The 26,608-nt window shown below is 41.3% G+C and overlaps 1 protein-coding gene across 1 annotated transcript in view; it reads right to left on the bottom strand.

The window, feature by feature from the left end:
• Positions 1-1,314: 1,314 nt before the first annotated feature.
• Positions 1,315-26,608, bottom strand: part of TTC17 (tetratricopeptide repeat domain 17) — an 80,642-nt gene continuing 55,348 nt past the window's right edge. The window contains exons 17-25 of the mRNA XM_025185316.2: positions 25,260-25,433; positions 23,378-23,628; positions 19,583-19,748; positions 15,361-15,481; positions 13,769-13,928; positions 12,365-12,448; positions 9,786-9,905; positions 5,364-5,507; positions 1,315-1,657 (exon numbers count right to left, since the gene is read on the bottom strand). Coding sequence (XP_025041101.2) covers positions 1,526-1,657; positions 5,364-5,507; positions 9,786-9,905; positions 12,365-12,448; positions 13,769-13,928; positions 15,361-15,481; positions 19,583-19,748; positions 23,378-23,628; positions 25,260-25,433 — 1,352 coding nt within the window. The 3' untranslated portion in view covers positions 1,315-1,525. The remainder of the gene's footprint in view (positions 1,658-5,363; positions 5,508-9,785; positions 9,906-12,364; positions 12,449-13,768; positions 13,929-15,360; positions 15,482-19,582; positions 19,749-23,377; positions 23,629-25,259; positions 25,434-26,608) is intronic.

Raw genomic sequence — 26,608 nt, 5'->3', positions numbered from 1 at the left:
AGCTGTATTTGTTCTAATTCCAGAGTGACAAACACCTATAAAATCTTTAATCGAGCATTTTTAAAACTTAAATACCCATCTGGAGAAGGAAGGAAATAGACTGACAGAGACAGATGAGTACCCAGACGTTACCTATTTGAAGACAGACCCAACAAGTAAAATAATAGAACACCACTGGTCATCACCTACAGCTCCCAGCTTAAACTCCTCCAGCACATCATTGACAATCTACAGCCTATCCTGGAAAACGATATCTCTTAGGGTATGTCTAGACTACAGGCTTTTGTTGACAGAGGCTTTGTCGACAAAGCTTCTGTTGACAAAGAGCGTCTAGACTACATCCAGTTCTGTAGACAAAGCAAGCTGCTTTGTCAACATGAGAGTGTAGACGCAAAGGACAGTGTAGATGCAATAACACCTTCTGTCAACAGAAGGTGTTATTCCTCATAGAATGAGGTTTACTGCCGTCAACAAAACTGCCGAGTGCTGGCTCCCTGGTCGATGTTCTCTTAGGTTGGGGGAGAGGCTGTGACTGGTAAATGTGTTAAATTAACCCGCTCAGAAAATTAAACTACAGGCCAGGATTTTGTTCATAAACATAATTTTATTTTGTTCCAAGTATGTGCCCTTGTTGATTCAACAATGATGTCTGGAGCTTCAGGTCTTCCACCGACCAAAGAAGATTGATATGGAAACATTCAACCTGACTTGTTTGCTCACACACTGTTCTCTCTCCTTTTCAGCAGCTGAAAGTCCGTAAGGCTTAGAGAGACAGACTGTAACACTTGCACCTTATTTCAAGATGGGTAAAAATACAGCCAACAAAGAATTAGTAAAACAAAGACTCAGGGCTGTAGAGGGCTTCGAATATACAGACAGATATAAAACCTCTTATTTGGATTTTAACTGATTAGCTTATTTTTTGTCTTATAACCAAAATGTAAACCATTAGACTGTGGTCTCCTGCTGTTCCATCATCCTACTCCTCCCCATTCCCTATCAGAAATAACAGTACAAAAATGGCTTGATATTTCTAAAATGCTAGATTTTGTATTAAATTACATTCCCTCTTCCCCCAAAGATGAACTTGGAGCGGGTAACATGGCAATATGGACTGAATGCAACTGGTTAAGCATGAATTTCTGGGTGAAGAGCTGATTATAACTTTTTGCTATTTGGTGCAAGGATGCGCTTTGCATTTCCATTGATTTAAATGCTACAAATGCGCCAATTTGAGCAATAAGGAAAACCTAGTGATCTTGGAGTAGGTTGTGGACACATGGAAAGTTTCTTGACTCATTATTTACACAGATATTTTAATTCATGGTTTGTGAAATGTATTTATTTCCCACAGATCCTATGTCTGAAAAACAAACTAAAAATCCCTTAATCCGAACCCTTTTTTCTTCCCCAAGAGTTTTGTTAGAAATCTTGATTCCCCAATTTTTCTTAGCACTCCCCATTAAAAGCAGAATAGTGAACAATGATTTTGTTTTACTAAGAAAAAAGAAGCAGCTGCTGATCTTTATGGAAACCGTCGCTCTTTTTTCATGAGTAAATGACACTGGATGGTGCGGATTCGACTCTTTGCTGGTGCAAACTCAGGCTGGAGTTTTAATGTTGATTCATACCATCTCATAGCCTTTTCAAACTCCTCCTGTAAGGAATGAAGATTGAAAATGTCAGCTTTGAAAACAGCAAAAGCCAGAACATACTATATTTATTTACTGTACTGAAGGATTGAGCAGTGCTGTGGTGGATCATTAAATGTGTGGTGTTCTAACCCAGAAGTAGTTGAAGTGATCTTTATATTTTCCTCACCCACCTCTCAGAGATGTGTGGTGTGGGGACCGATCCTGCAGAGTTAGAGTGACAATTAAGTCAATGAGAGTTAAGCATGCCCAGTACCTCCCAGGATATGACCTTTGAGAGGTACATGTACACTAGAATAAAAGGCCCGTGGTATGGCCACAGCTGGCCTGGTCATCTGATTTGGGCTTGCAGAGCTTGTACTGTAGGGCTAAATATTGCTGTGTAGACATTCAGCTCAGCCTGAGCTTGGACTATGGGACCCTAGAGCTTAGGTTTTATCCAAAGTCCAAATATCTATGGAACAATTTTAAAATCTTGCAAACTGAGCTCACTAACCTGGGCCAGCTGTGGGTGTTTAATTACCTAGCAGCTCTACACCTGGTCAATAAGTGCTTGTAAAACACTTTGCCTACTATTGTAGCTTATTTTGCAAGATTATTTCTCTGTTTTTTTTTTTAAACACTGGGGCTGTGTCTACAATGGCATGCTTTTGCGCAAAAACATGCTGCCTGTCTACACTGGCGGGGAGTTCTTGCTCAAGAACACTGACGTTCTAATGTATGAAATCAGTGCTTCTTATCAAGAACTATGATGCTCCCACTCAGGAATAAGCCCTCTTGCGCAACTGTTCTTGCGCAAGAAGCCAGTGTAGACAGGTAACATGAATTTCTTGCGCAAGAAAGCCCAATGGCTAAAATGGCCATCGGAGCTTTCTTGAGCAAGAGAGCATCTACACTGGCACGGATACTTTTGTGCAAAAGCACATCTCTTGCGCAAAAACACATGCCAGTGTAGACGCTCTCTTGCACAAATACTTTAACGCAAAAACTCTTGCATTAAAAATATTTGCGCAAAATCTTGCCAATGTAGATGTAGCCAGATTGTATAGTGCATTGAAAGGCAGTGTAGTCCAGCTCTTAGAACAGGAGACTCAGAGTTAAGACTCCTGGGTTCTCGTTCTGCTGTCATCTCAACAAGTGATCTGGCTTAAGTCATACCCTTTCCACACATCAGTGTTTCTGTTTATATAATGAGAATAATCATAATTCTCACTTCCCAGTGAATTTAGGAAGTTTAATTAAATGTGTTTGTGAGCCTTTCTGAAATTTTTGGCTAAAAGATTCTGAATGTTATTTATAATAGCTACACACTCCAATAAACAAAGTATACTTTTTCTATGAATCATACAAGAAAGGGCATTTGTTGTGGAATTACACATAACAGCCCTAAACTAGTGTCCTACTGGAAGGTAAGAAATTAATGAGTAGCATCTGATGTGAAGAATCAAAGACTTTTCCATTTTCAGTTAAAATTATTTTCAGTGCTGTTAATAACAAAAGGATACTTTTAATAGTAATTTGGTTTTACTCTGATGTTCCTTTATTTTTATTTTTCACACAATTCTACAATTCTGTGCAAGACTCTAGAATCTACCAGAATTTTCTCTCCTTGCCAGATGGCTAACAGTTCCAAATTACATAGCAATTTGCTAGTTAAAACTAGTAAATCTAATGTAGATCAATATTTTAATGCTGCATTGATAGCTAATGACATTTTTGAAATGTATACCCGTTCTCCCTTCCCCATGAATCCCTACAACAGTAGGGTGCATTTTGAAAGCAGGGAAAAGGTATAGTGGTTTTTAGAAAATTAACTTTAATGACACATCACCAACTCAATTTCATTTCTATCTGGCATGTGTTGCATACTATTATCACAAGTGACAACAGGTGTTAATATAACACAGGGATTTATTAGGCTACTGGAGAATGTACCCACCCTCCTTAACTTCAACTGGTGCCAACTCCAACCATGCGAAAGCTGGTGGTGGATGCCCAGCTGCTTCCTCCATAGCTGCAGCTCCTAGCCCTGGGGAGGCTGGTGGTGGATGCCTAGCTGCTCTGGGAGCAGGCAGGCAGGGGGCACTCAAACCTAAGCTCCAGAGCATGATGCCAAATCTGTTAGGCCACTGGAAGACTCACCCCACATCCCTACCTTTAGTTGGTGCCTGTGCCAGCTCCAGCCCTGGGGAGGCTGTGGGCAGCTGCATGACTCCTCCTGGGGTGGGGAGGGGTGAGACTAGAGCTCATAACCCCAGGCTCTAGAGGCTGATGCCTTATCCATTAGGCCACCGAAGGACCTACCCTACCACTCTACCTCCAGCTGCTGTCTTATCCTCCCTGCCTTCCTCCCCCACCCCACACTTCAACCCTGTGCCCTGAGTCCATCGTATATCCGGACCTCCTGCCCCCCACCCCTCATATATTCCAACCCAGACTCCTGCAGCCCACATCCCCAGCCAGCCCCCTGCCATAAGATTGACAGAAGACAGCCTGAATGCATACATGAAGCTGGAATTGACCAGTTATGATATGTAAACTTCAAAGAAAAGTGTGAAAAGATGCAGCAGCAGAAGTCCCATTAAATAAAGCCTGACTACAATGTTTCATTTATGCTATTATTAATCATCATGTCAATTATCAATAATATTAAGCTGTATATTTTCAGGCATGCAAATGGGCATTCTTATACAGTTCTTGTGGACTACTTGTTCTGAATTTTGATGTAGTTTGGCTCTTTGGTTTGAAAAGGTTGCTGATCCGTGGGATAGAGGGGGCAAAAAAATCTTTCTTTCATTTTTAGTATGCATTTGGCAGCACTGTGTGCAGTTAGTGCCACAGTATATCTAATTATTTATATTTTCTACTCCAGTCACAGTAGTATCTGATCACCTGGTCAGTTTCCTCTGTTACTTGTGTGGGCCTTTCATACAGCAACAAAGTCAAATCACTTTAAAAAAATTAAGAATATATGACTAAGTCCTGAAAAGTTGGCAGAGGCACTCAGAGGCAAGGGTAGTATCTGAAAATACTTCAGATTCCATCATTGTTACTAACTCGATTTCAAGTTTATGACGTCCCTTTTTACCATCCTGATTTATTGGTACCTGCCCTGCTAGTTGATTAGAATCAAGTATACAATACAGGTCCAATAAGGAGTGGATAATCTAGGAGCTCCTTTTAGTCAACAGGATGTAAAATTGTATGTTGAAAGAAATAAGTTTAAAATGTGAAGGAGATTAAACTTTCTATAAACTCTAGGGATTGTTGTGGGTTGATAATCTAGATATTTGAAATTATGTCTCACTTATGCTATCCAGTTATTTAGAACTCACTTGTGCCTATGGATTTTCAACAATTCAAGATGGGGCTCTTCTGATTTGGAGCCAAATTTCTAGCGCACATAAACTTTAGGACATTATTCAGAGGGGATATTAAGCAGAATTATTTGCAGCTTGCTACTGTAATTACTAGACTTTGTAGCCATAGCATTGTGTCACCAGATTATAAATACAGTAGCCATTCCGGTATTAAATTATCCATATAGATTCTGGAATAATTCAAAGATCATATTTGAAAAAACATTCCCTTACTTTCTGATCTTGCAGATCTCCACTCCCAGCCTCTTGCACCTCTAAGCCCAGAAATTCCTATTTTGCTCCTTGGCTCAAAGCAACATGGATGGGAGAAAATTTAGCAGTTCCTACTCACCATTGCTACATAGACATTAGCCAGTGTAAAATGATTAACCACAAAGTGTGGGGCTATTTCCACTGCCATAGTAGCTACGATGATAGCATCATTCCAAAGTTTCGCATTGTGGAAGATGTTCGCTAGGCTTATTAGTGGCACATCCTAAAAAGAGAAGAGCAAAAGGCATCAAGAGAGTGGGCAGTACAAGGTGCATTCCCTTGACCCTGAATCTATCCCCTCTATCCCCCTATATGGCCTCTGCCATCTATTCCCTCCCAGTGGGTTATTTCTTGAAGATGTATAGAATCATAGAATACTAGGACTGGAAGGGACCTCGAGAGGTCATCGAGTCCAGTCCCCTGCCTCCATGGCAGAATCAAATACTGTCTAGACCATCCCTGATAGACATTTATCTAACCTACTCTTAAATATCTCCAGAGATGGGGATTCCACAACCTCCCTGGGCAATTTATTCCAGTGTTTGACTACCCTGACAGTTAGGAACTTTTTCCTCATGTCCAACCTAAACCTCCCTTGCTGCAGTTTAAGCCCATTGCTTCTTGTTCTATCCTCAGAGGCCAAGATGAACAAGTTTTCTCTCTCCTCCTTATGACACCCTTTTAGATACCTGAAAACGGCTATCATGTTCCCCCTCAGTCTTCTCTTTTCTAAACTAAACAAACCCAATTCTTTCAGCCTTCCTTCATTGGTCATGTTCACTAGACCTTGAATCATTCTTGTTGCTCTTCTCTGGACCCTCTCCAATTTCTCCACATCTTTCTTGAAATGCAGTACCCAGAACTGGACACAATACTCCAATTGAGGCCTAACCAGCGCAGAGTAGAGCGGAAGAATGATTTCTCGTGTCTTGCTCACAACACACCTGTTAATGCATCCCAGAATCATGTTTGTTTTTTTGCAACAGCATCACACTGCTGACTTATATTCAGCTTGTGATCCACTAACACCTCTAGATCCCTTTCTGCCGTACTCCTTCCTAGACAGTCGCTTCCCATTCTGTGTGTGTGAAACTGATTGTTCCTTCCTAAGTGGAGCACTTTACATTTGTCTTTATTAAACTTCATCCTGTTTACCTCAGACCATTTCTCCAATTTGTCCAGATCATTTTGAATTATGACCCTATCCTCCAGAGCAGTCGCAACCCCTTCCAGCTTGGTATCATCTGCAAACTTGATAAGCATACTTTCTATGCCAATATCTAAATCTAAATATGAAGATATTGAACAAAGCTGGCCCCAAAACAGACCCCTGTGGAACCTCACTTGTTATACTTTCCAGCAGGATTTATCATGCGAGACCGTATCAAATGCCTTAATAAAGTCTAGGTTTACTACATCCACTGCTTCTCCCTGATCCACAAGACTCGTTATTCTATCAAAGAAAGCTATCAGACTGGTTTGACATGATTTATTCTTTACAAATCCATGCTGGCTGTTCCCTATCACCTTGCCACCTTCAAAGTTTTTTCAGATTATTTCCTTAATTACTTGCTCCATTAATTTCCCTGGCACAGAAGTTAAACTAACTGGTCTGTAGTTTCCTGGGTTGTTCTTGTTTCCCTTTTTATAAATGGGCACTATATTCGCCCTTTTCCGGTCTTCTGGAATCTCTCCTGTCTCCCATTTGTCTCACTCCCATTTTTTTCTCTCATGGGTTTAGTCTTCAGAAGTACAAATCCAGACTTCTCTAATATTTATATGCAATATGCACAGAAAACTACATTAAAAGAATATTCATTATGATTGATAATTTTTAACTCAAAAGTTAAAAGATGCGTAAAAAAGAATGCTTAAATTTTTGACATTAGTCTCCCTGTGTTCTCTATTACTCATAGTTAAATTGGGGATAGTTCAACCTCACCACACAGGATGCTATAAAAATAAAATTCATTAATGTTTGTGAAGCTCTCAGGTACTATAGGGAAGAATGTCACAAAAGAACCCACAAAGAAATTCTGTAGTCAGGAAAGGGCTTGATAACATGCCGTAAATAAGGTGTGAAGACACATCAGGATAAAACAAAATTCTGAATAGCTGTTCATTCAGTGCCAAGGCTCACAGCGTTTTCAAGCTGCAGCTGGATTTCAAGAAAACAAGCCCATGTGTTTTCTGGAGACAGCTGCACTTTCCAGTAGGAAGACAAGTCCTGAGGCTAGAAAACATTCTTATGTCAAGCACTGACATGAAATTGCTGGAGCATGGTCAGTACTGTTGGGCTGTGTTCTTGTCATGTTGGGCAGTGTGCTAACTGCTGCCAGTCACATTACTCCAATCCACCCCACAAAACAGACTGCAAAAGGAACCAATTCTGAATAGCCTTAAATAGTTACACAAAAAGAATTGATGATGCTTAACCAGCCTGATGTCCCAACTCCAACCTTCCTTTAAGAGGAGTGGCAAAGCGAGAATGAATTACAGAAGTAAAACAGATGTAGTAGATCTCAAATAGATTCTGTGTTGTCAGGTGCAGTGCACTTGGGATAGGGAGCCAGGCACAAACTAAATTATCTTTTCACCTCATGGATCCCATCACCACAGTATTGAAGCAGGTGTACATCTTCCCAATACCCCTTAAGGCAGGGAAGCACCCTACTCACCATTTTAAGAGAAACGGTGGGGAAGAGAGGCATACAAAAACTGACTGGCCCAGGAAATTTGTAGACGGCAAGTGCTGTATAAGCATTAAGCACTAATGCATTGCTAGAACACATTAACTAATCCCCGGGTGGCAAAAACAACAAATTCCTGTTCAAGCATACCTACATAAATTTAGTAACTAAGGCAACTCCATATGATCAAGGGTTTCATATATGTATTAATAGTCAGCCTGCCATTTATTACTAAGCATATCAGCCTTGAAGGACATTCACCTGACTTCCCAGGCTCAGGGAAGACTTATAACTGTATCTTCTGCAGGTGGAAAAAATACAGCCTATCTTAAAGACAGGGAGGATTGATTTAAATCAAGATGATTTCAATCACTGATTTAAATCACTAAAAAAGATCCTTGATTTAAATCAAGTTATTAAAAAGGTTAAGACAGAATTTGCTTAGAATGCACCCAATTTTGGAATAAGCCCCACTGAACTCACTGACACTTCCATTTTCTGAGACAATTATAGGAAGAGGATTCCCTTGGAAAAGCTGAGTTATGCTGATGTAATATACAGGACAGACTTAGGGCATCACCATTATGGGCTGTGGCCATGATACTCCAAAATAAGGGGCAGGTATTATGTAATATAAAATAAGAAAATGACACTCAGTGGCAACTGGCAACTCTAGATTACTCTCACCTTCTGTATTATTTATTTGAGTGATAGATTCTAAACCTAATTAAACAAGCCATAAGGATTAGCTAACCTAAACTTTTTTCTAGCAACAGCCAACACAGCAAACAGCTTGGTAATGAGCTTGTCAAATCACACTTATACTAAAGGACACAGAGAGAGTCTTGAAGAATGATGCATTGCAAAGTGAATTTTTTGAGTTTCTGACCAGTTGATACACTCAACCATATCCATATCTTCATCTACATAATTTTCTCCCAATAACCAGTTTTCCTTCTGATGTTTCAGTTTTGCAACTAGGCATCATCTTCTTGCATCATCAACTGCATCATCTTCTTGCGCTGCTTACACTTGACACATTTTCCTTTTTTACCCAGGGAAAACATTTATTCAAAATATTCCCAAATAGGGTGCCTCTTATTCTCAGAAACCATGACAGTTTTCTTTGGAAAAGTATGGGGGAATACAGAAAGCTGTGTATGTGCTGAATAATGTCGTCCCTTTTCCATTCCATTCCACTCCATTGTTCCTTTCTATGCTGTCTCTGTCCTTTCCTATATATTGTCTCTCTGTCTTTAAGACAACTTCTTAACTAACTTTTCTGCCGCGCTTGGCCAAGGTCCACCATGACATAAGCACAGAACAAAACCAATCCTATCCAGCTTGTGTCTCGCTTTGCACATGGTACTTCTGAGTCAGCTAAGAAACAGAAATTGAAATCCCAAAACTTTCAAGAAGCAAAAGCTAAGTAGCTAGCCTGGACAGACTAGAGCCATTAATTTATTTTATAAGACTGTAAGTGAAGGTGTAGCACATTTGTGATGAGATTCATTTGTAACTTATTTTTAAATTAAATGTTTATTATGTTACGGATGATTATAAAACAAAAAACATCCAATTTAAATAAAAACAATTTTTTGATATTTAAAAAGAAACATTGATTTTTATTCACTCTGATTACAGTGGTAAAAGACAGTCTTTAGGACCTTCACTAAGATTGGCTAATATCCTAAGTATTGACATTTGACAATGGCTGGGATGATGAGAACTCATTAAACTAGCTTCATATGAGCCACAAGTTGGGAGAGCTGCTAGGATTTCATTTCAGCAGCGAACAGTGTTGTACGCACCTTCATGTGATGTGGCGCATGATGCAAGGCCTGCCGCAGACAGTCTATTGCCTTCTTCCCTTGACCTTTCACCCTCCAGTAGAGCGCCGCCATGCTGGAGAGGACCCAAGAAGTCTGATTCTGAAAAAAAGAAAATGCAGCAAGGGGGAAAACATTACACAAAACTACACAGAACAAAACCAAACTATATATATAACATCATCCCAGCCCCAGATCCTGTCTCTACACTCTCAAACATCCACAACCAATGTTTTCCATTTAAAAATTAAACAATGTAACTTTACAAAAGGCAGCAAAAGTGATTATTACCTAATAATTAGATGTATGAACTAGAAAAGTTAAGTTATTTAGGTTGCAAAGTCAAATGCCTGAAAATTAGGAAATGCCACATTTATAATTGCTTCTGCACCCTTCAGTGTGACTTCCTGTACATCCATCTTGTGCACCTTTTGAGGCATGCCTCTATGGAAAAATAGTATGTAATCATGTAAGTAAGGACTTTAATGTCATATAACTGCACCAGCGGTTCAAATCAATGTTGCATGGACAACTTAATCCTGGTATTTCATAATTTCTGAGTGCTTGGCATTGCAATCTAAAGGAAGAACTACTTACTCTAGAGTAATTATGGTCCTTTCAGATGTGTTGTCCACATAGATTCTAGTCTTGGCATGCATACAATCCACGCACATCAGATTGAATTCTCCTAGCTAGCAGTGTGTGTTGAGACTGTACCTGCACTATAGCTGTCATTATGCTCGTCAACCCCTCAACTGAAGGCACAAAAGAAAGAATAGGCTCAACCTTCCGCTGGCTCCTTCACCAATACAGAATCCCAAAGTACAGTAAAACTCCATTAGTCTGGCATCCAATGATCCAGCACTCCTGATGGTTCGGCACCATCAGGAACCCGGGAGTACTCGGGGCAGCCAGACAATTGGAGCTGCTCTGCGCCTAGCTTCCCCGATTCAGCAACCGCTGAAACTGACCAGCAGCTGAATCGGGAAAGCCGGGGGCAGAGCAGCCGGGGTGCTCCCAGGTTGGTCGCCTAGCGCTGACCCTCGGGGCTGCGGGACCAACCTGGCAGCACCCCCGCTGCTCTGTCCCAGGCATCCCCAAGAGCATCTGGGGTGCTGCCGGGTTGGTCTTGCAGCGCCGAGGGGCGGCGCTACCGGACCAACCTGGCAGCACCCCAGCTGCTCTGCCGCAGGCATCTCCGATTCAGCCGCTGATGAAACTGATCAGCAGCGGCTGAATCGGGGATGCCTGGGGCAGAGCCAGTCTATCAGAAGGGGGGGCTATGAGGGGTCTGGGGTGGCATCTTCCCCACCCCACCCCACCCCACCCCAAACCACTCATAGCCCCCCCTTCTGATAGTCCAGCATATTTGATAATCCGGCACCCCCTGGGTCCTAAACCTGCTGGATTATCGGAAGTTTACTGTAGTAGATTTAGGGGAGCAGAGGGATCATGGAAACTATATGCATATCTTAAAGAACCACAGTTACTGCAGGGTAGACAACCGAGTGACTGTCCACATAGATTTCACTCTTGGTCACTAACAAGCCCTTATCTGGCTGTTTGGAGATGGCTAGTAGGAATCTAGCTTTAACAAAGATGTCAGGGCAACCCTACCAAAGTGGGCATCTGATCTGGAGTAGTGGACCATTATGGAACTACCGAAGTCTAGATTCTTTCCAAACTTGTAAACAGTCCAATATTACTGTAATGAGTGATGTCAAGGCACCATTAATGCTGAGATACCCAAATAGAAAACCTCTTCCATTAACTATAAATCAGCCTGGTTCTGAGTTTCCCACTTTGGAGCAGAATGTTTTGAGCTTCACTTAATTGGATTCTTTTGGTGGATGTCATTCAGACAGTTGATGCAATAAATCTGGGTCCAACTATGAAACCTGACTATTGTTCTATGAGCTCTCTCTCTCTCTCTCTCTCAGCAGTCTTGCAGTGTTTGGATAGGCTTTCTGGATAAGGATTAAAACTGGCTGATGCAAGATATGCATTCTATTCTTAACCCAATCACAATCTTAGTAAGAAGCCCAAAGGAGAACATAAGCCAAATTTCTGGTTCACTTATTTGGGTGAAGCCTGGATCAGTGGGAGTTGTAGCTGTGTAAGAGAGGAGAATTTGGACATTAATCTCTTTATATTTTAGTTTGTGCATCTGTAAAATAGTCATAACAGTATTGCCCCTATTTTTCAGGGGTGCCATAAGGCTGTATTTATTAATGCTTTCGAAGTACTTTAAGATCCTCACACGGAAGCCAATGGAGAAGAATTATGTATCACAACCAATGCTAACCAGTACAGGCATGTCGTCCTATGGGTGTGATACCAAAAAACTTTACAAATTGTATTTTATTAAAGAGTAATGCACAGAGATCTGATAGCATCACCTCACGTTATGTAAGCGCAAAATATGGGTCAGAAAATTTTACAAGCATGATCCTGGACTGAGTTTCTGGACAGATAGTCTTGAAGCTGGCTTGTCAGGCAGGTGAAGTAGAGGACACTATAAGACCCTGTTGCAATTTTGTTTGTCACGCACACACACATACTTTTTCCAAAACTTTGGCTATTCGTGTCCCGACTTGTTCTAATGACTGTGGTGAATACCGGTCTTTGCCAAGATTCTGTAATACCTGAGGAGAAGGAAAAGGCATGTGCTTAGAGGTTGGAAATTGATAAGATGAAATCAAGAAAACAAAGGTAAGTAAATGGCTTCTTAAAATGTGATACTCTCTCCCAGAAGGGATCTAATCCCTTCCTAAGAGGCACTCTGTGTTGCCTGCATATAGGTGGGGGCTGTGACAGCTGGCAGTGTGGATATGCCCCAGAAGTATAATGCTGAAATTTAGAAAACATGACAAGAGATGGATTCAGCATTTTGTGATCTGCTTAACATATATGGTAAAACTTTTCTTTAAATAATTTTGTTAGAAAAATATGCCAGATTGACAGCCCTAGTGATTGCTTAGCCATAGAATACGAACAGCAGTTAGACAAATTTCTTCTCCAATGTGTCCTAGAGGGAACACTTCTAGGACTGAGGAGGGAGTTCAGTTTCCAGGGCCCATATGATTCTCATCTATTTTGTTTAGAAAGCCAACAAAGGAATTCATAATATGGTCTCTGATCCAGTGTTCCCTGTAAGGTGCGTGCCTGTGCGAGTGCGCACCAAGAATTTGAGGCCAGCCCACCTCCTCATCAGATCTGTGCAGTGGCAGTTCTGGGGTGGGTTGCATGGTGGACAGCTAGCCCCACCACAGGAGCAGCAGGGCAGCCACCATGTAGTTCCGGCCGGGGCAGAAGCTGGAGCTGCATTGCAGAGGCTGGTGGCTGTTCTTTCAGTGGCCCTGGATGAAGCTGCAGCTGGAGCCGCATTGTGGGGAACCAGCAACTGCTCCTCTGGGGACCCAGCCGGGGCTGGAGCTGCAACACAGGCACCTGCTCCTCTGGGGGCCCTGGCCAGGGCCAGAGTTGGAGCCACGTTGCAGGCAGCAGCTGTTCTGGTGGCTCTGGCCGGGGGCCAGAGCTGGAGCTGCTCCAGTGGCTGGGGTTGCATGGTGAGGGAAGGGGCAGAGCCACCTGGTGGGGGGAAGCACTACCTGGGAGAGTCTCTTGGAGAGCAGCGCCCCGGTGGGTGCCACAGTGGCACGCGTCTGAACAAGCGCACAGGACCTCATTGTTGGTGCACAAGATAAAACTTACTCTGCTCATGGATGGAAAATCGTAGAGAGAACACTGCTCTGATCTACTAAGAAATGAAGTAAAATCATCATAGGATGCTGAATAGCCATTAGTTTTGGTAATTTGTTACCATCCATGAGCAGTGAATTAGAAAGGAAAGGCTCGTTAGCCTAAACCTCTCAACCATCCCATCCTTTGCATAAATCTCACTGACTCTTGATCCTTATAATCTTGGATAGCCTCCAAACAGTTGTGGGAAGACAGAGGTGTACCTCTTTCAGCTGACTCTCTCCAGTGTAATGCAGGCTAGCCCGATTGGAGACCCCTTGCAGATGGTCCAAAGTGTGCATACTGGCGGGTAGAATGGGGTTGCACAGGGGCTCCATGGCTGGTTCTTGCAGCTGTGTGGCAAAATCAATATGCTCTGTAATGCTAGAAAGAAAGGAAAACATATTCTAAGTCATACACAAACCTCCTGGTCAGGAGAAAGAGGTGTCAATATAAAAAAGCAGCTTCTCTAGTAGGTAAGTTTAGTTTGGATACTGGCAGAGCCTCATTTGGCAAATAGAAGGAATTTGACCTTCACTCTGTAGAGAAAATTCTTAAACTGCAGCCTTCTTTTCTAACCCATTGTAGCTGATGTTTGTCTCTCTTATTAAACTGCATAACAGAGTGGTAGCGAAACACGGTGGGTGAGAAAATCTCTTTTATTGAACCATCTTCTGTTGGTGAGACAGACAAGATTTTGATCTTACACAGAGGTTCTTCTTTAGGAGTGGCTGTTAATTATTAGTTAGTTTCCTAAGTTAACTCTGCTGCTATGAGGTCACTGGCTCAGTGTTTTCATTTGATAAGAGTAGATTTCTAAAACCAAGACAACGCAACCTCCTCTGTTTGCCTAACCAATAACTTTCCTATAATCCTCTGAGAAGGATGCAAGTATGAAGGAGACTTACAATATTACAGTATAGGCTAAAAATTGAAGAGAAAAGGGAAAGTTTATTTATTTTGACTTAACTAACAGCTCTTATAAGGAAAAACCACACAAACCCAGAACACAACAAAAATTAAACTAACCACTAAGCGAAAAAAAAATCAAAAATCAAAACATACCCACACAAGCCATCCCCAAAGCCCTAACTAATTGACAATCCCTGAACTTTAACAGATTGAGACTAAAGTGGGTATCAAGTTCCAGAGCTGAAGGGCCTTGCTGCAGATGACCTGTTGACAGTCTGCTCTCTTATATCATTGGGAGCTAGCTCAGCACCTCCATTAACCACAACTACAACACTATCACTCACTAGCAGCACTCTCTTAGGCTTTAAACATCATCTGGAAACCAGTTAGCAGCCCACGTAAAGCTGGGAGCATTGGTGTCATGCTTGCCTACCACAACAAACAGGCTGCAGGATTCTGCACAAGAATGGATTTGAGGCGGAGCCCTATGTATAATGCTATTGAGCTGACAGAGGCAGCAATAACAGTGACACGGTTTGTATTTAAGAGAAAAGGTCCTTGCCAAGCACAAACAGAAAATAGTCCCTGGTCATTGCTGCTATAGGATGGTCTAAAACAACTGAGAATCCACCACTACCCCTAAACTACAAATAGGGGCAGCCAATGGGGACAGATAACCTCAAATCAAAGAACAAAAGGACTATTACAATCCCCAGCCCTGCTGTTGGCTCCATCGAAGAAAATCACCTCCCTACTGTAGAGGTGGTATCAAAATTGGCTGAAGCCATAGCAGAACTGCCATGTGCTTTAGCAGGCCACTAAGATGTTTGGCATATGTACATAACAAGGTCATACAGCAACCCTCTCCCGATTACTTGATTACTTTTACATGCATAATACTCACTCAATATTTTTAGCAGAAACAGCTAGCCATGTGCTGGCTACAGTAGTGAACTCCACCCTGCGGAGTTTCAAACACTCATCAGGACTTGGCCAGCCCAAGCTGCGATAGTCACGCCTTTTCCCTAGAAAGAAGCAGGTAATACAAAATTCCTTAAAAAAAGTAAATCTTTAAAAATGAATCTTTACAGTTTACTAGGGGGCTGTGCCCCTGCTTGCTACGCTCGCCAGCCTCCCTCTCTCTGGGGGTAGGCAGCCCTGGCTCTCCCCCTGCCCACGGGGGAGGACCAAGGTCACGCCAGCCCTGGGTCTACTCCTTTCCCCCATCTGGCCGTTGGGCAGGGCAGGGCAGGGCAGAGGCCTCGCCAGCTCCAGCTCTCTCCCACTGGCCACTGGGAGTGAGGGGGGCTGGGCTGAGACCTCTCCAGGACCTGCGCTCTACCCCCAGCCATCGGGGGCAAAGGGGCACAGAAGAAACCTGAAACCATGGCGCAGCAGCCCCATCTCCTCTTGAGCACCGGGGAGGGGCGGATGAGGGAGACTGTGGCATGGCAGCCGCGGTTCCTGAGCACTGGCGAAAGGGGAAGAGGAGGGAAGAAGGGAGGAGGCAGGCGAGACGCAGTGTGACGTGATGACATCACTCTGTTGTCCTGCAGGAATTTTTATTTTATATAAATAAAACGAGCGAGCATCAGATTTACATAGCACTTTACACATAGAGAGGCATGAGAGGTATTTCCTGCATCAAAGAGAGCTAAGGCTTAAATCCTTCTACTGGATCCCTGTGACAAGAGTCCCACACCTGTGCGGAACCCAGAGGTCTGCCTATGGTGATCTGATGGCAGGATCAGAGTCTAAATAGGATAAGACAAGTGGCAATGTGTACTGTATGTTTAAAAACCTGTTTATTAATATCTTTCCACATCTGTAGTTGAAGAATAATTCTTCTCTGTATTATACACACAAACCAAACATAGAGTTGCCTGCATTTCTTCAATTAAGAGTTTATTTTGGTAAATTACTAAATACAAAATATTATGAAGGAGGGTCTGAGCTCTCCTTGTCAGTTCTGCAGCTACTTCCAGAACCAATATATGTACCTTTTTATTATTATAGTCTCTGTTCTTCTTGTTTAGGGTGAGATGGAATAATGCCAATGTTTTTCAGAGAATAGCATTATTATTGATCATGATGGATGATAACTTTTACAGTCTTACTTGTGGATCTAAGAGCACTTTAGAAACCATTAAGAAATTGTATCTTGGAACTCCCAATTGGGTTGGCAAATAATATTCTTCCCATTTTTCAGAGGAGTAAACCAAGGCAGGGAGATAATTTGTCCATGATCATACCGAAGGGCAGTGACAAAATAAGGAGTAAGACAAATGGGCCAAAACCCACTGGCTGTGTCTAGACTGGCCAGTTTTTCCAGAAAATCAGCCACTTTTCCAGAAAAACTTGCCAGCTGTCTACACTGGTGGCTTGAATTTCTGCAAAAGCACCGACGATCTCATGTAAGATTGTCAGTGTTATTGCAGAAATACTATGCTGCTCCCGTTCGGGCAAAAGTCCTTTTGCGCAAAAGTTTTGCGCAAAAGGGCCAGTGTAGACAGCCCAGATTTGTTTTCCACAAAAAAGCCCCAATCGCGAAAATGGCAATCAGGGCTTTTTTGCGGAAAAGTGCGTCTAGATTGGCACGGACACTTTTCCGCAAAAAGTGCTTTTGCAGAAAAGCGTCTGTGCCAATCTAGACGCTCTGTTCCGAAAATGCTTTTAACGGAAAACTTTTCCGTTAAAAGCATTTCCGGAAAATCATGCCAGTCTAGATGTAGCCACTATGTCTTTCCATTGACTTCAGTGCATTTTGGATCAGGCCCTAAGACTTCACATTTCCTGTTTTTATAGTCAATACTATTTCTTACATGACAATATCAAAAGTGTAAAAAAAGAAAAATATTTCAGCCACTAAATAGTTCAGCAAGAGGCTAACTAGTGTGGCCTTATACGGGCTTAACTACTACAGTGCTTATTAACATTAACAATATTATGTAGGAAAAAAAGCAAGCAAGCAAAGAACTAAATACGCTGCCTAAGCAGCATTTCAAGGTCTATTTCTACTTGATTTTCTTTCACCAAATCCCAACACCTACCCTCACATAAAAGCACCTTTATTTTATTTTTTGCAAAATTAAAATAAATCTATTATATCAACTCATGAAAAACTCATTGATTAGAGGCCCTTTAAAGGAAGTTGCCCTTAGTGCATCACTAGGAAAGGGTGATCCTTTCCCAGCATGTCAGTATTGTGGAATATATTTCATTCCTAAGTATTCAATAATTTATATGGGCATTCTGAACCCCTTTGCTGGTGGTGACCATCTCACAGAGGAAATATAATATATTAAAAGAGGAAAGATGATCTACTGGTTGGGTGCTAGCCTGGGACTTGGGACATCAGGGCTTATTTTCTTGCTCCGAGACTTCCTGTGTGACTTTGGGCATGTCACTTTGTCTCTCTGTGCGTCAATTCTCCATCTGTATAATGGGTATCTCTCACAGAGATACGGAAAAGATAAATACATTAAAGAACAGGAGATGCTCAGATACTACAGTAACAGAGGCCATGAGCATACTTAAGACCAAGATAGCTGGATAATATTTTGGAGCTCAGCAGTATGGGGCAGTGTTAGGTTATAGGTACAATCCAATTTCCAACATGTTTAGCATCAAGTAATCGTTACTATTTAAATATTAAACATATCCAAGTCTTCCAACTGTTAAAATGGGAGCTTATTAAAAGGCACATATTAGAATCTTCAAAATGCAAAATGACCCCCTACGTCACAACGGCAAATCTACCCCAAATGGTCAATGTCAAAAAGTTTGGCACTACATAGTCCAGGCATGTTGGTTTCCTTGTGAACCATACACTAGGGAATGACGGGGCCAGAATCATGTCCAGATCAGATACCTAGAGCCCTGTGCGGATACAAAATTGGTATCTGCATGCACAAGAATGATCTGCAGATATCTGCAAATTTACAGGGTTCTAGATATGAAATTTGTATCTGCAGCCTCAAAAATGAGAAGTAGATATCTGTGAATTTGTAAGGCCTCTATAGATACCCTTTTTGCAGCTGGGTGAACTGGAGATGGCTTATTTGAGACTGTTAGACTCAAACTCACAACCTTCAGGATTGTGACTAAGTACCTCACCCAATCAGCCATCTCGTCTTTCAAATAGTCACTGGCTAAAATTGTTGCAGTAAGACAGACATTCACTTGAAAAAAATCAATACATTTAGCATCAACTTTGCAACATCATTCAAGCACAGTACTATGCAGACTCCATAACTGCTGAGCACTCCACCCATACCTTCATTTCATCTTGACTATATGAACTCTCTCCTCTATGGCATCTGCAGGCTCTTAAATTTCCAGCATATGCAGAATGCCACTGATGCCTCCTCAGGTGGATGAACACTTTCACTCTTGGGTCAAGCCTATCTTACAGATCTTGCTTCTTTCTATTTTCCTCCTGCAGTCCCCCTCTGCTTCCCTAGCACAAATTTCACCTGTCTCTTCACCTTGCACCAACTGATGTAAAGTAAGAGTCTGTTCTTCTGCAACTCCTGCCATCTGAAACAGACACCTAGTCATTGTTTCAGGCGATCACCAAACAAAATACAGGAAAAATAAAAACCCAACACCACTTTGTGATTGGGCCTAACCTTGATTTTTCTCTCTGAGTGCAAATTCTTTGGGGGGAAGAGAATGTTTATTATATCTAATGTATCTCATATCATGGTGGCAGATACCATATCTGAACATATAAAAATACTGCATACCTCAATGGCACTTGGTAAATACTACTCCTACCCACTTCTCCATCTCATTTCTCTAGCTTCATTCAAATATTGCCCCAACACATCTTTCCTCCCATGCTTTTTCTCATCTGAATTTCTCTACTATTTTTCATTTTACCAGTGAAAGAGTTTTGGAAAACAGGAGAGGTGAAAGATGCTCTGAGTAACACAGCTAAACTGTACTATTTAAAAATAGGTGCTCTTGGAAGAAAGTTTATAGGGTAGAATTCTAATTGTGCCACTTTATTCATACAGACTGAAATATACCTCTATAATCTCTCATTATTATCCATTTGATGTATTAATACAATGGAAAGTGAGGCACTGAGGGATTTACTTTTCCTGAAAATAGTAGTTTACCTGGTGGTCCAGGGGAGGGTATCTTTGGGCCACTGATCTCCAGTGCCATCTGGTAAAGGTTTTCATCTTCTTCATTAACCCCTTCTTCTCCATTTCTCCCAGGGGGCTCCTGAAGATCCAAGCTTTCTGCTTTTGGTTTCTTTAAACGTTTCACTTGGAATGTGATCTGTAAAAGAATCACATTGCAGTACCTGTGACAAATTATATACTATATTGCACATCTGAAATAAATTGGAGGATTCATTTGTGTACGTAAGAAAGTCTATTTAATTTCTACAGAACTGGATCACTTTCCTTAATGTTTTTTTCCTACAACCATCCAAATGGGCATCAGGTATCTTCATACTAACTATACCTGTTAGTGAATTCTGTACTCTCCTTTTTATAATAATTTACCATTGAGGGTGAAAGTCCAAAGCCAGTTAAAGCAGAATAGCATTTTGGTTTTAGTTTTTGAATGCATGAAAGCAGCTTTTTTTTTTTTTTTTTTTTTTTTTTAAAGAAAATTGTTTATTGTTTGTCATGTTATGCTGTTCTTTGTTTTGGTTTTCAAGAAGATTGATGGTGACTGGATGCCTAACATAGTGAATGCTAATGGATATGGGGTAGGTTTAGTAGTTTAAATAGGAAAAGGACAAGTTAAAGATTACTTAGAAAAGTCAGATATCTTTAAATCATGAGTGGGCCTGATGATATAAATCCTAAAATACTCAAGGAGTTGATCGAGGAGGTATCTGAGCCATTAGCTGTCATCTTAGAAAAATCATGGAAGTTGGGACAGATTCCAGAAGACTGGAAAAGGGCAAATATAGTGGCAATCTATAAAAAGGGAAATAAGAACAACCCAGGAAACTACAGACCAGACAGTTTAACTTCTGTGTCAGGGAAGATAACAGAGCAAATAATTAAGGAATTCATCTGCAAACATCTGGATGATAATAAGGTGACAGATAATAGCCAGCATAGATTTGTAAAGAACAATTCATGTCAAACCAATCTGATAGCTTTCTTTGATAGGATAACAAATCTTGTAGATAAGGGGGAAGCAGTCAACATGGTATACTTAGACTTTGGTAAAACATTTGATATGGTCTCAACGTGACCTTATCAATAAACTATAAGGTGGGTATATAACTGGCTGGATAACCATTCTCAGACAGTATTTATTAATTATTCAGTGTCATGCTGGAAGGGCATTACAAGTGGTGTTCTGCAGGGGTCAGTTTTGGGACTAGTTCTGTTCAATATCTTCATCAATGATTTAGATATTGGCCTAAAAATACACTTATTAAATTTGCAGATGATACTAAGCTGGGAGGGATAGCAAGTGCTTTGGAGGATAGGGTCAATTCAAAATGATCTGGACAAACTGGAGAAATGGTCTGAAGTAAATAGGATGAAGTTTAATAAGGACAAATGCAAAGTACTCCACTTAGGAAGGAACAATCCATTTCACACAAAGAATGGGAAGCAACTGTCTAGGAAGGAATACTGCAAAAAGAGATCTAGGAGTCAGAGTGCACTTCAAGCTGAATATGAGTCAAGAGTGTGACACTTGCAGAAAAAGCAAACATGATTCTAGGATACATTAACAGAAGTGTTGTAAGCAAGACACGAGAAGTCATTCTTCTGCTCTACTCTGCACTGATTAGGCTTCAGTTGGAGTATTGTATCCAGTTCTGGGCACCTCATTTCAAGAAAGACATGGAGAAATTGGAGAAGGTCCAGAGAAGAGCAACAAAATGATCAGAGGTCTAGAAAACACGATTTATGAGGGAAAATTGAAAGGACTGGGTTTGTTTAGTTTAGAAAAGGGAAAACAGAGGAGACATAATAGCAGTTTTCAAGTATCTAAAAAGGGGATACAAGGAGGAGGGAGAAAAATTGTTCTTGACTTCTGATGATAGGGACAAGAAGCAATGAACTTAAATTGCAGCAAGGGCGGTTTAGGTTTGACATTAGGAAAAATGTCCTAACTATCAGGGTGGTTAAACACTGGAATAAATTGCCTAGGTAGGTCGTGGAATCTCCATCACTGGAAATATTTAAGAGCATGTTAGACAGACATCTATCAGGGCAATCTAGATGGGGCTTGGTCCTGCCGTGAGGGCAGGGCAGTGGACTTGATAATCTCTTGAGGTCCCTTACAGTTCTAGTATTATGATTGTATGCATTTTGTACTTCATCGCAAAAGTAGTTCTAATAAAAGATATTACAAGGGTGGCCAAACTGCAGCTCTCAAGCTGTGTATGGCTTTTACAGTTAAAGCATGGAGTCACTTATGCCTCTCTCCCACATTCTTCACTTATTAGAATAGACAAAGAAGGGAACTTGGGGCTTCTTCTTTATCAGGAGAGGGTCTGAAGCCCTAAGCCATGGCAGGTGCCTCCCACAGGGCTGAAGTCCTGAGAACTCCCTCCTCACAGGACAGCAGTCCTTAGCCCTGCCACCCAGCCACAGGGCAGAAGCTCTGATCCTAGCAGGCACACTTTGTGGAGCTGAAGCCCCAAGCTTAGGTCAGCATGCATTGCTCTCCAACTTTTGAAGATTATCCTATTGGGCTCACAGGATCAGTAAGTTTGGCCACCCTTGAGATATTTCCTCACCTGCCTTGTGTGTCTCAATTTATTAGTGTATTTATCAAAATTAATTCAGTTCTGCCAGGTTTGAGAGCATGGGAGAATATCCTCTACCTGCACAATGCAGTGCAAACTTAATTCCCATTCACTGGCAGTGAGTCTCAACCATCACCTCATGAGGGTCTCTCGACTACCCCAAAGGTAAGAGGTGTACTTAGACTCAATCATTCATTCAATATTTGGCCTCATTTTTACCAATGAAGATGTTAATTAGTAACAATGCTGGTTGTAGTTTTGTCTGTAAGGAGGTGAACTGAAACTACCAATTTATTTTACACGGACACTCAACCAGCTCTCAGCTGATTATGTCTTTTGGACAGTTATGACCCAGGAAAGCCTGATAACTTAAGAGATTCAAGAGTGTATTTCAGGTTGAACTGTTGAGCCTCCCTCCAAACCATCATTATTGCAATCATGATACGTGCCCTACCAAATTTATGGTCCATTTTGGTCAATTTAATGATCACAGGATTTTAAAAATTGTAAATTTCATTATTTCCACTATTTAAATCTGAAATTTCACAGTTCTGTAATTGTAGGGATCCTGACCCAAAAAGGAGTTGTGAGGGGAATAGCAAAGTTATTGCAGGGGTAGTTGTGAGGGGTTGCAGTACTGCTACCCTTACTTCTATGCTGCTGCTGGTGGCGGTGCTGCCTTCCGAGCAGGGCAGCTAGAGAGCAGCGTCAGGAGGCCAGGAGCCCAACTCTGAAGACAGAGTCACCTTCAGCACCAGCGCAGAAGGATAGTATGGTATTGTATTGCCTCTCAGTCAGCATCTGCCATTATGTGGCTGCCCAGCTCTGCAGACAGCAGCACAGAAGCAAATGTGACAAGATATGATACTGCCACCCTTCTTCAGAGCTGGGCACCCAGCCAACAGGCACCGAGCTCTGGCAGCCCAGCTCTGAAAGGCAACACAGAAGTAAGCATGGTAATATTGTACTCCCCCAATAACCTGGTGACTCCCCTTGCAACTCCCTTTTGGGTCAGGACCCCCAATTTGAGAAATACTGGTTTTCCCCCATGAAACCTATGTTGTACAGGACAAAAACACAGAAAAGACCAGATTTTATTGACTATGACATGTTTGTTCCTGGCTGTGAATTTGGTACGTTGAATGTTATTAAACTAATTCTTGCAAATGAATGCTCTTACCCACTCAGCTTCATCATCATCTCCACAATCTCCAAAACAGGAGCTAGCCAGTCCATCCTGAGAACCAGTTTTTAAAACCCGGATTCCCTGCAAGTCCATCCGACGCCCTTTCACCTCCAGTGCCCCCTCAAAGGCTTCAAGAGACCAGGAGTTTTCAAACTCATCCACCAAGGCCAACATCTCTTCAGACATCTGAGCATCTCCCAGACTCTCCATCCCTTCTGAGTCATTGCTTTCTGCAATAACGGTGTCTGAAATGAAGCGTCAATAAATGTCACCAAAATTATTGTGTTACACAAGTACCCAAAAGCAGTACAAAGGATATGACTGTTTTATGCCTAAAGTCTTCTACCTGCGCAAATATGACACATACCTTTTAACACCTTTAATTAGTAAGCATCAAGGATGATACAAGTGAGGAACATCCTACAATTTTTTAAGAGAGCCTGAAATAGGATTTTCTTCCAATACTCTGGCTTGTTAGAATTCTTCAAAACTGTCAAGCTGTAAGAGTTGATTTATCATTATAAGGCTGTCATGAAAGCTGGACTGATGACAATATTTTGTTTTAATGAACAGAACTCAAATATTTCATGTGACTGAATCCCTTTCCTCACCACGAACAGATGCTTCACACAAAGCATTTTGCAGCGAGTCATAAGCAAACAAGGCTGAGGTAAAATTTGGGCCCTGCTCTGACTATGACAGTTGTGCTCTCAGTACCTACCTAATTTTTTCCCCCCAAAAAATCAGAAATGTTGAATAGGAAGATCACTGTTTGTTCACTGTGTGCCACAGTTGAACAGAAGCCATTGGAAAGTATGAAAATATACATCGCTGCATAACGATGCTTTATCAATTGCTGGTTCAAAAATGGTCAATTCTCATTGTTCTTCTCCCTGTTTACAGCAATTCTCTTTCAGTGGGAAGATATGTAGCTGCTTTTCCGTATGTTACTGAGCTCAAGCACCTGCATGAAGTAAACCTCCATGTCCTGATCTTACCAAATCTACCTTACTCTCCCCTCTTTTATCTAGTACAGTTGATTCAGGAATTATCAAGGTATGAATGAGATGGTTATACACATCCCAAAGGTGTCTTCCAGGAAACAGGCTCGAGGAAGAAGAGTGGGAAACAGAACATGATCAGTTTTAAAGGTTACTTGTTTTTCTTCCTCTCTATTCCTGTAAAATGGTTAACAGGAATAAGGAGACAAAATAAGGAATTTTCAAGTGCCACAGAGGGAAATGTTACCAAGATCATTTAAGCAGTTTACCTCATTTCTATTGTGTTTCACTAGGGAAAGCAAAAGGGAGGAAAACTCACCAAGACTGCTGTCTGAGGAGGTCAAAACATTAATGCACACAATTCTCTAACTCTTGTGTCATGAAGGGGATTATTTAAAGGCCTTATACAGTACATCCCTAGTAAAACTCCCAATAGAAAGGCAGAATGTGTCAAAAGATGCTTCACACATTATTTTTAAACTTTATAATTTCTTAAAGGTTTTATTAATATTTCAATTTGAAAGGGAAAAGCAGTTCAAGAAACATGTCATGTTTCAGTAAGTGAGAGTATTGTACACAATCTGTGTTTTTGCCCAGACTAGTGCTTGAGAGGTAAAAGAAACTCAGTCATAATCTTGGGTCGCAGCACCTTTAATTTGTTAGATATTTCAAAAGGATTAGAAAGATCAAATAAGAAATCAACTGAATTAATGGTGTATCTTCTATCTTGTCCTGAGTGTTTCACCTTGTGTTAACCAAAACTGGAGAGCACAACTATTGGAAGGAAAAAAGCTCTTCTGGAAAGGAAGCCGGGCTTGAAGTGTAGAAAGTAGCTCATTATTGAAGCCTGCACCGAAATTCCAAGGCTGACTTACTTTCCAGCCGCAGGGAGGAAGGGTCTCCTGTTGAACTCTGAACAAAGGCTTCTGGATCTTCTTCTATACCTCCCTCAGAGTTTTCTTCCTCAGCTGTGATTACTGACTCTTGGTGGTCACCAAAGTACTTCTGCTTGTCATGGCTTCCATCAGGGTTTCTCTCATGACAGTGGCCTGTGAAAAACAAAGATTCATATACAGTATAAACCCTCTAGACACATCATCATCTAATACAAACCCTGAGTTATTTAGGTGCAAAACCAATGATCCAGATAAGACACTCCACTCCTTTCACTCTCTCACTTCAGTGGGAGTGTAGCATGCTAAGTTCTGTGTTAGACTAGGCCACTAAAAATTACAGAATGCAAGGATCTCAGATGCTTAACCTTCCCTAATTTTCTCTTTCATTAGTAGCACCATTTCTTCTGCTAGAAGATCACTGAAGCAACTAATACTGGGGAGGGGGGTGGAGAGGGGGAAGAATATGGATTCTGGGCGCTAACTTTGCTGTCTATTTCTGAAGCACAAGTTAAGTTAGTCATGGTATTACTATTTACCCAAATCAAAATCATAAATTCATTAAGCTGAACATTTAACTCAAAATTTAGAACTCCTTGGTGTTGGTGTTCAAATTTGGAAGCACAGAATGCACTGAAGACAAAAAAAAAGAACATGCAAAACATCTGGGAAAAATTTCACAATAATCAGATGCAGAAGAAGAGAGACAGTAAAGAGCATAGATAAAGCAATGTATCCATTTATCTGCACTACGACTCAAGTGTGCTCTTGGCATCCTTAGGTAAATAAGTGATGGGGCTAAATCTCAAGAATCTGAAAAATACCCTGAAATTAGGAGTAGCCACTTAATCTACAAACTTATAACAATATTTTCAATCTTCATGGTACATTTCAACTGCATATCTCAAATGGCTTCCTAGTAAAAGTCAGACTTCCTACCTTGTACACTTATATGGCTGTTGTTACAGCAGTATCTGAGCACCTAGGAATTGTATCTATCAGTGTAAGGAATCAAATGTCTATCCCTCATAAAACCCCAGTGAAGGAAGGAAGTGCTATTAATCACCATCTTACAACTAGAGAACAGAGGCATAGAGAGACTAAATGACAAAGGAAATCCGCACTGGAATAGTGAACTGATATTCTGAGTTCCAAACTAGCATCCTAATCACTAGAGCTCCCTTTTTGTCTTCTGTGAGTGAGGTAATCATTATTATACTCTGTATCACTGAGAAGCGAAGCAATGAATTAGTGGCAGAGTTGGAAATAAAATGCAGTTCCACAAAGATGTAAGACCCAGAACCAATCACTGGTTTTCAACCTAAGGATGT

This window comes from Pelodiscus sinensis, chromosome 4 (assembly GCF_049634645.1).
Source record: "Pelodiscus sinensis isolate JC-2024 chromosome 4, ASM4963464v1, whole genome shotgun sequence".
Taxonomy (NCBI): domain Eukaryota; kingdom Metazoa; phylum Chordata; order Testudines; family Trionychidae; genus Pelodiscus; species Pelodiscus sinensis.
This window is presented reverse-complemented; position numbering and strand designations above follow the sequence as displayed.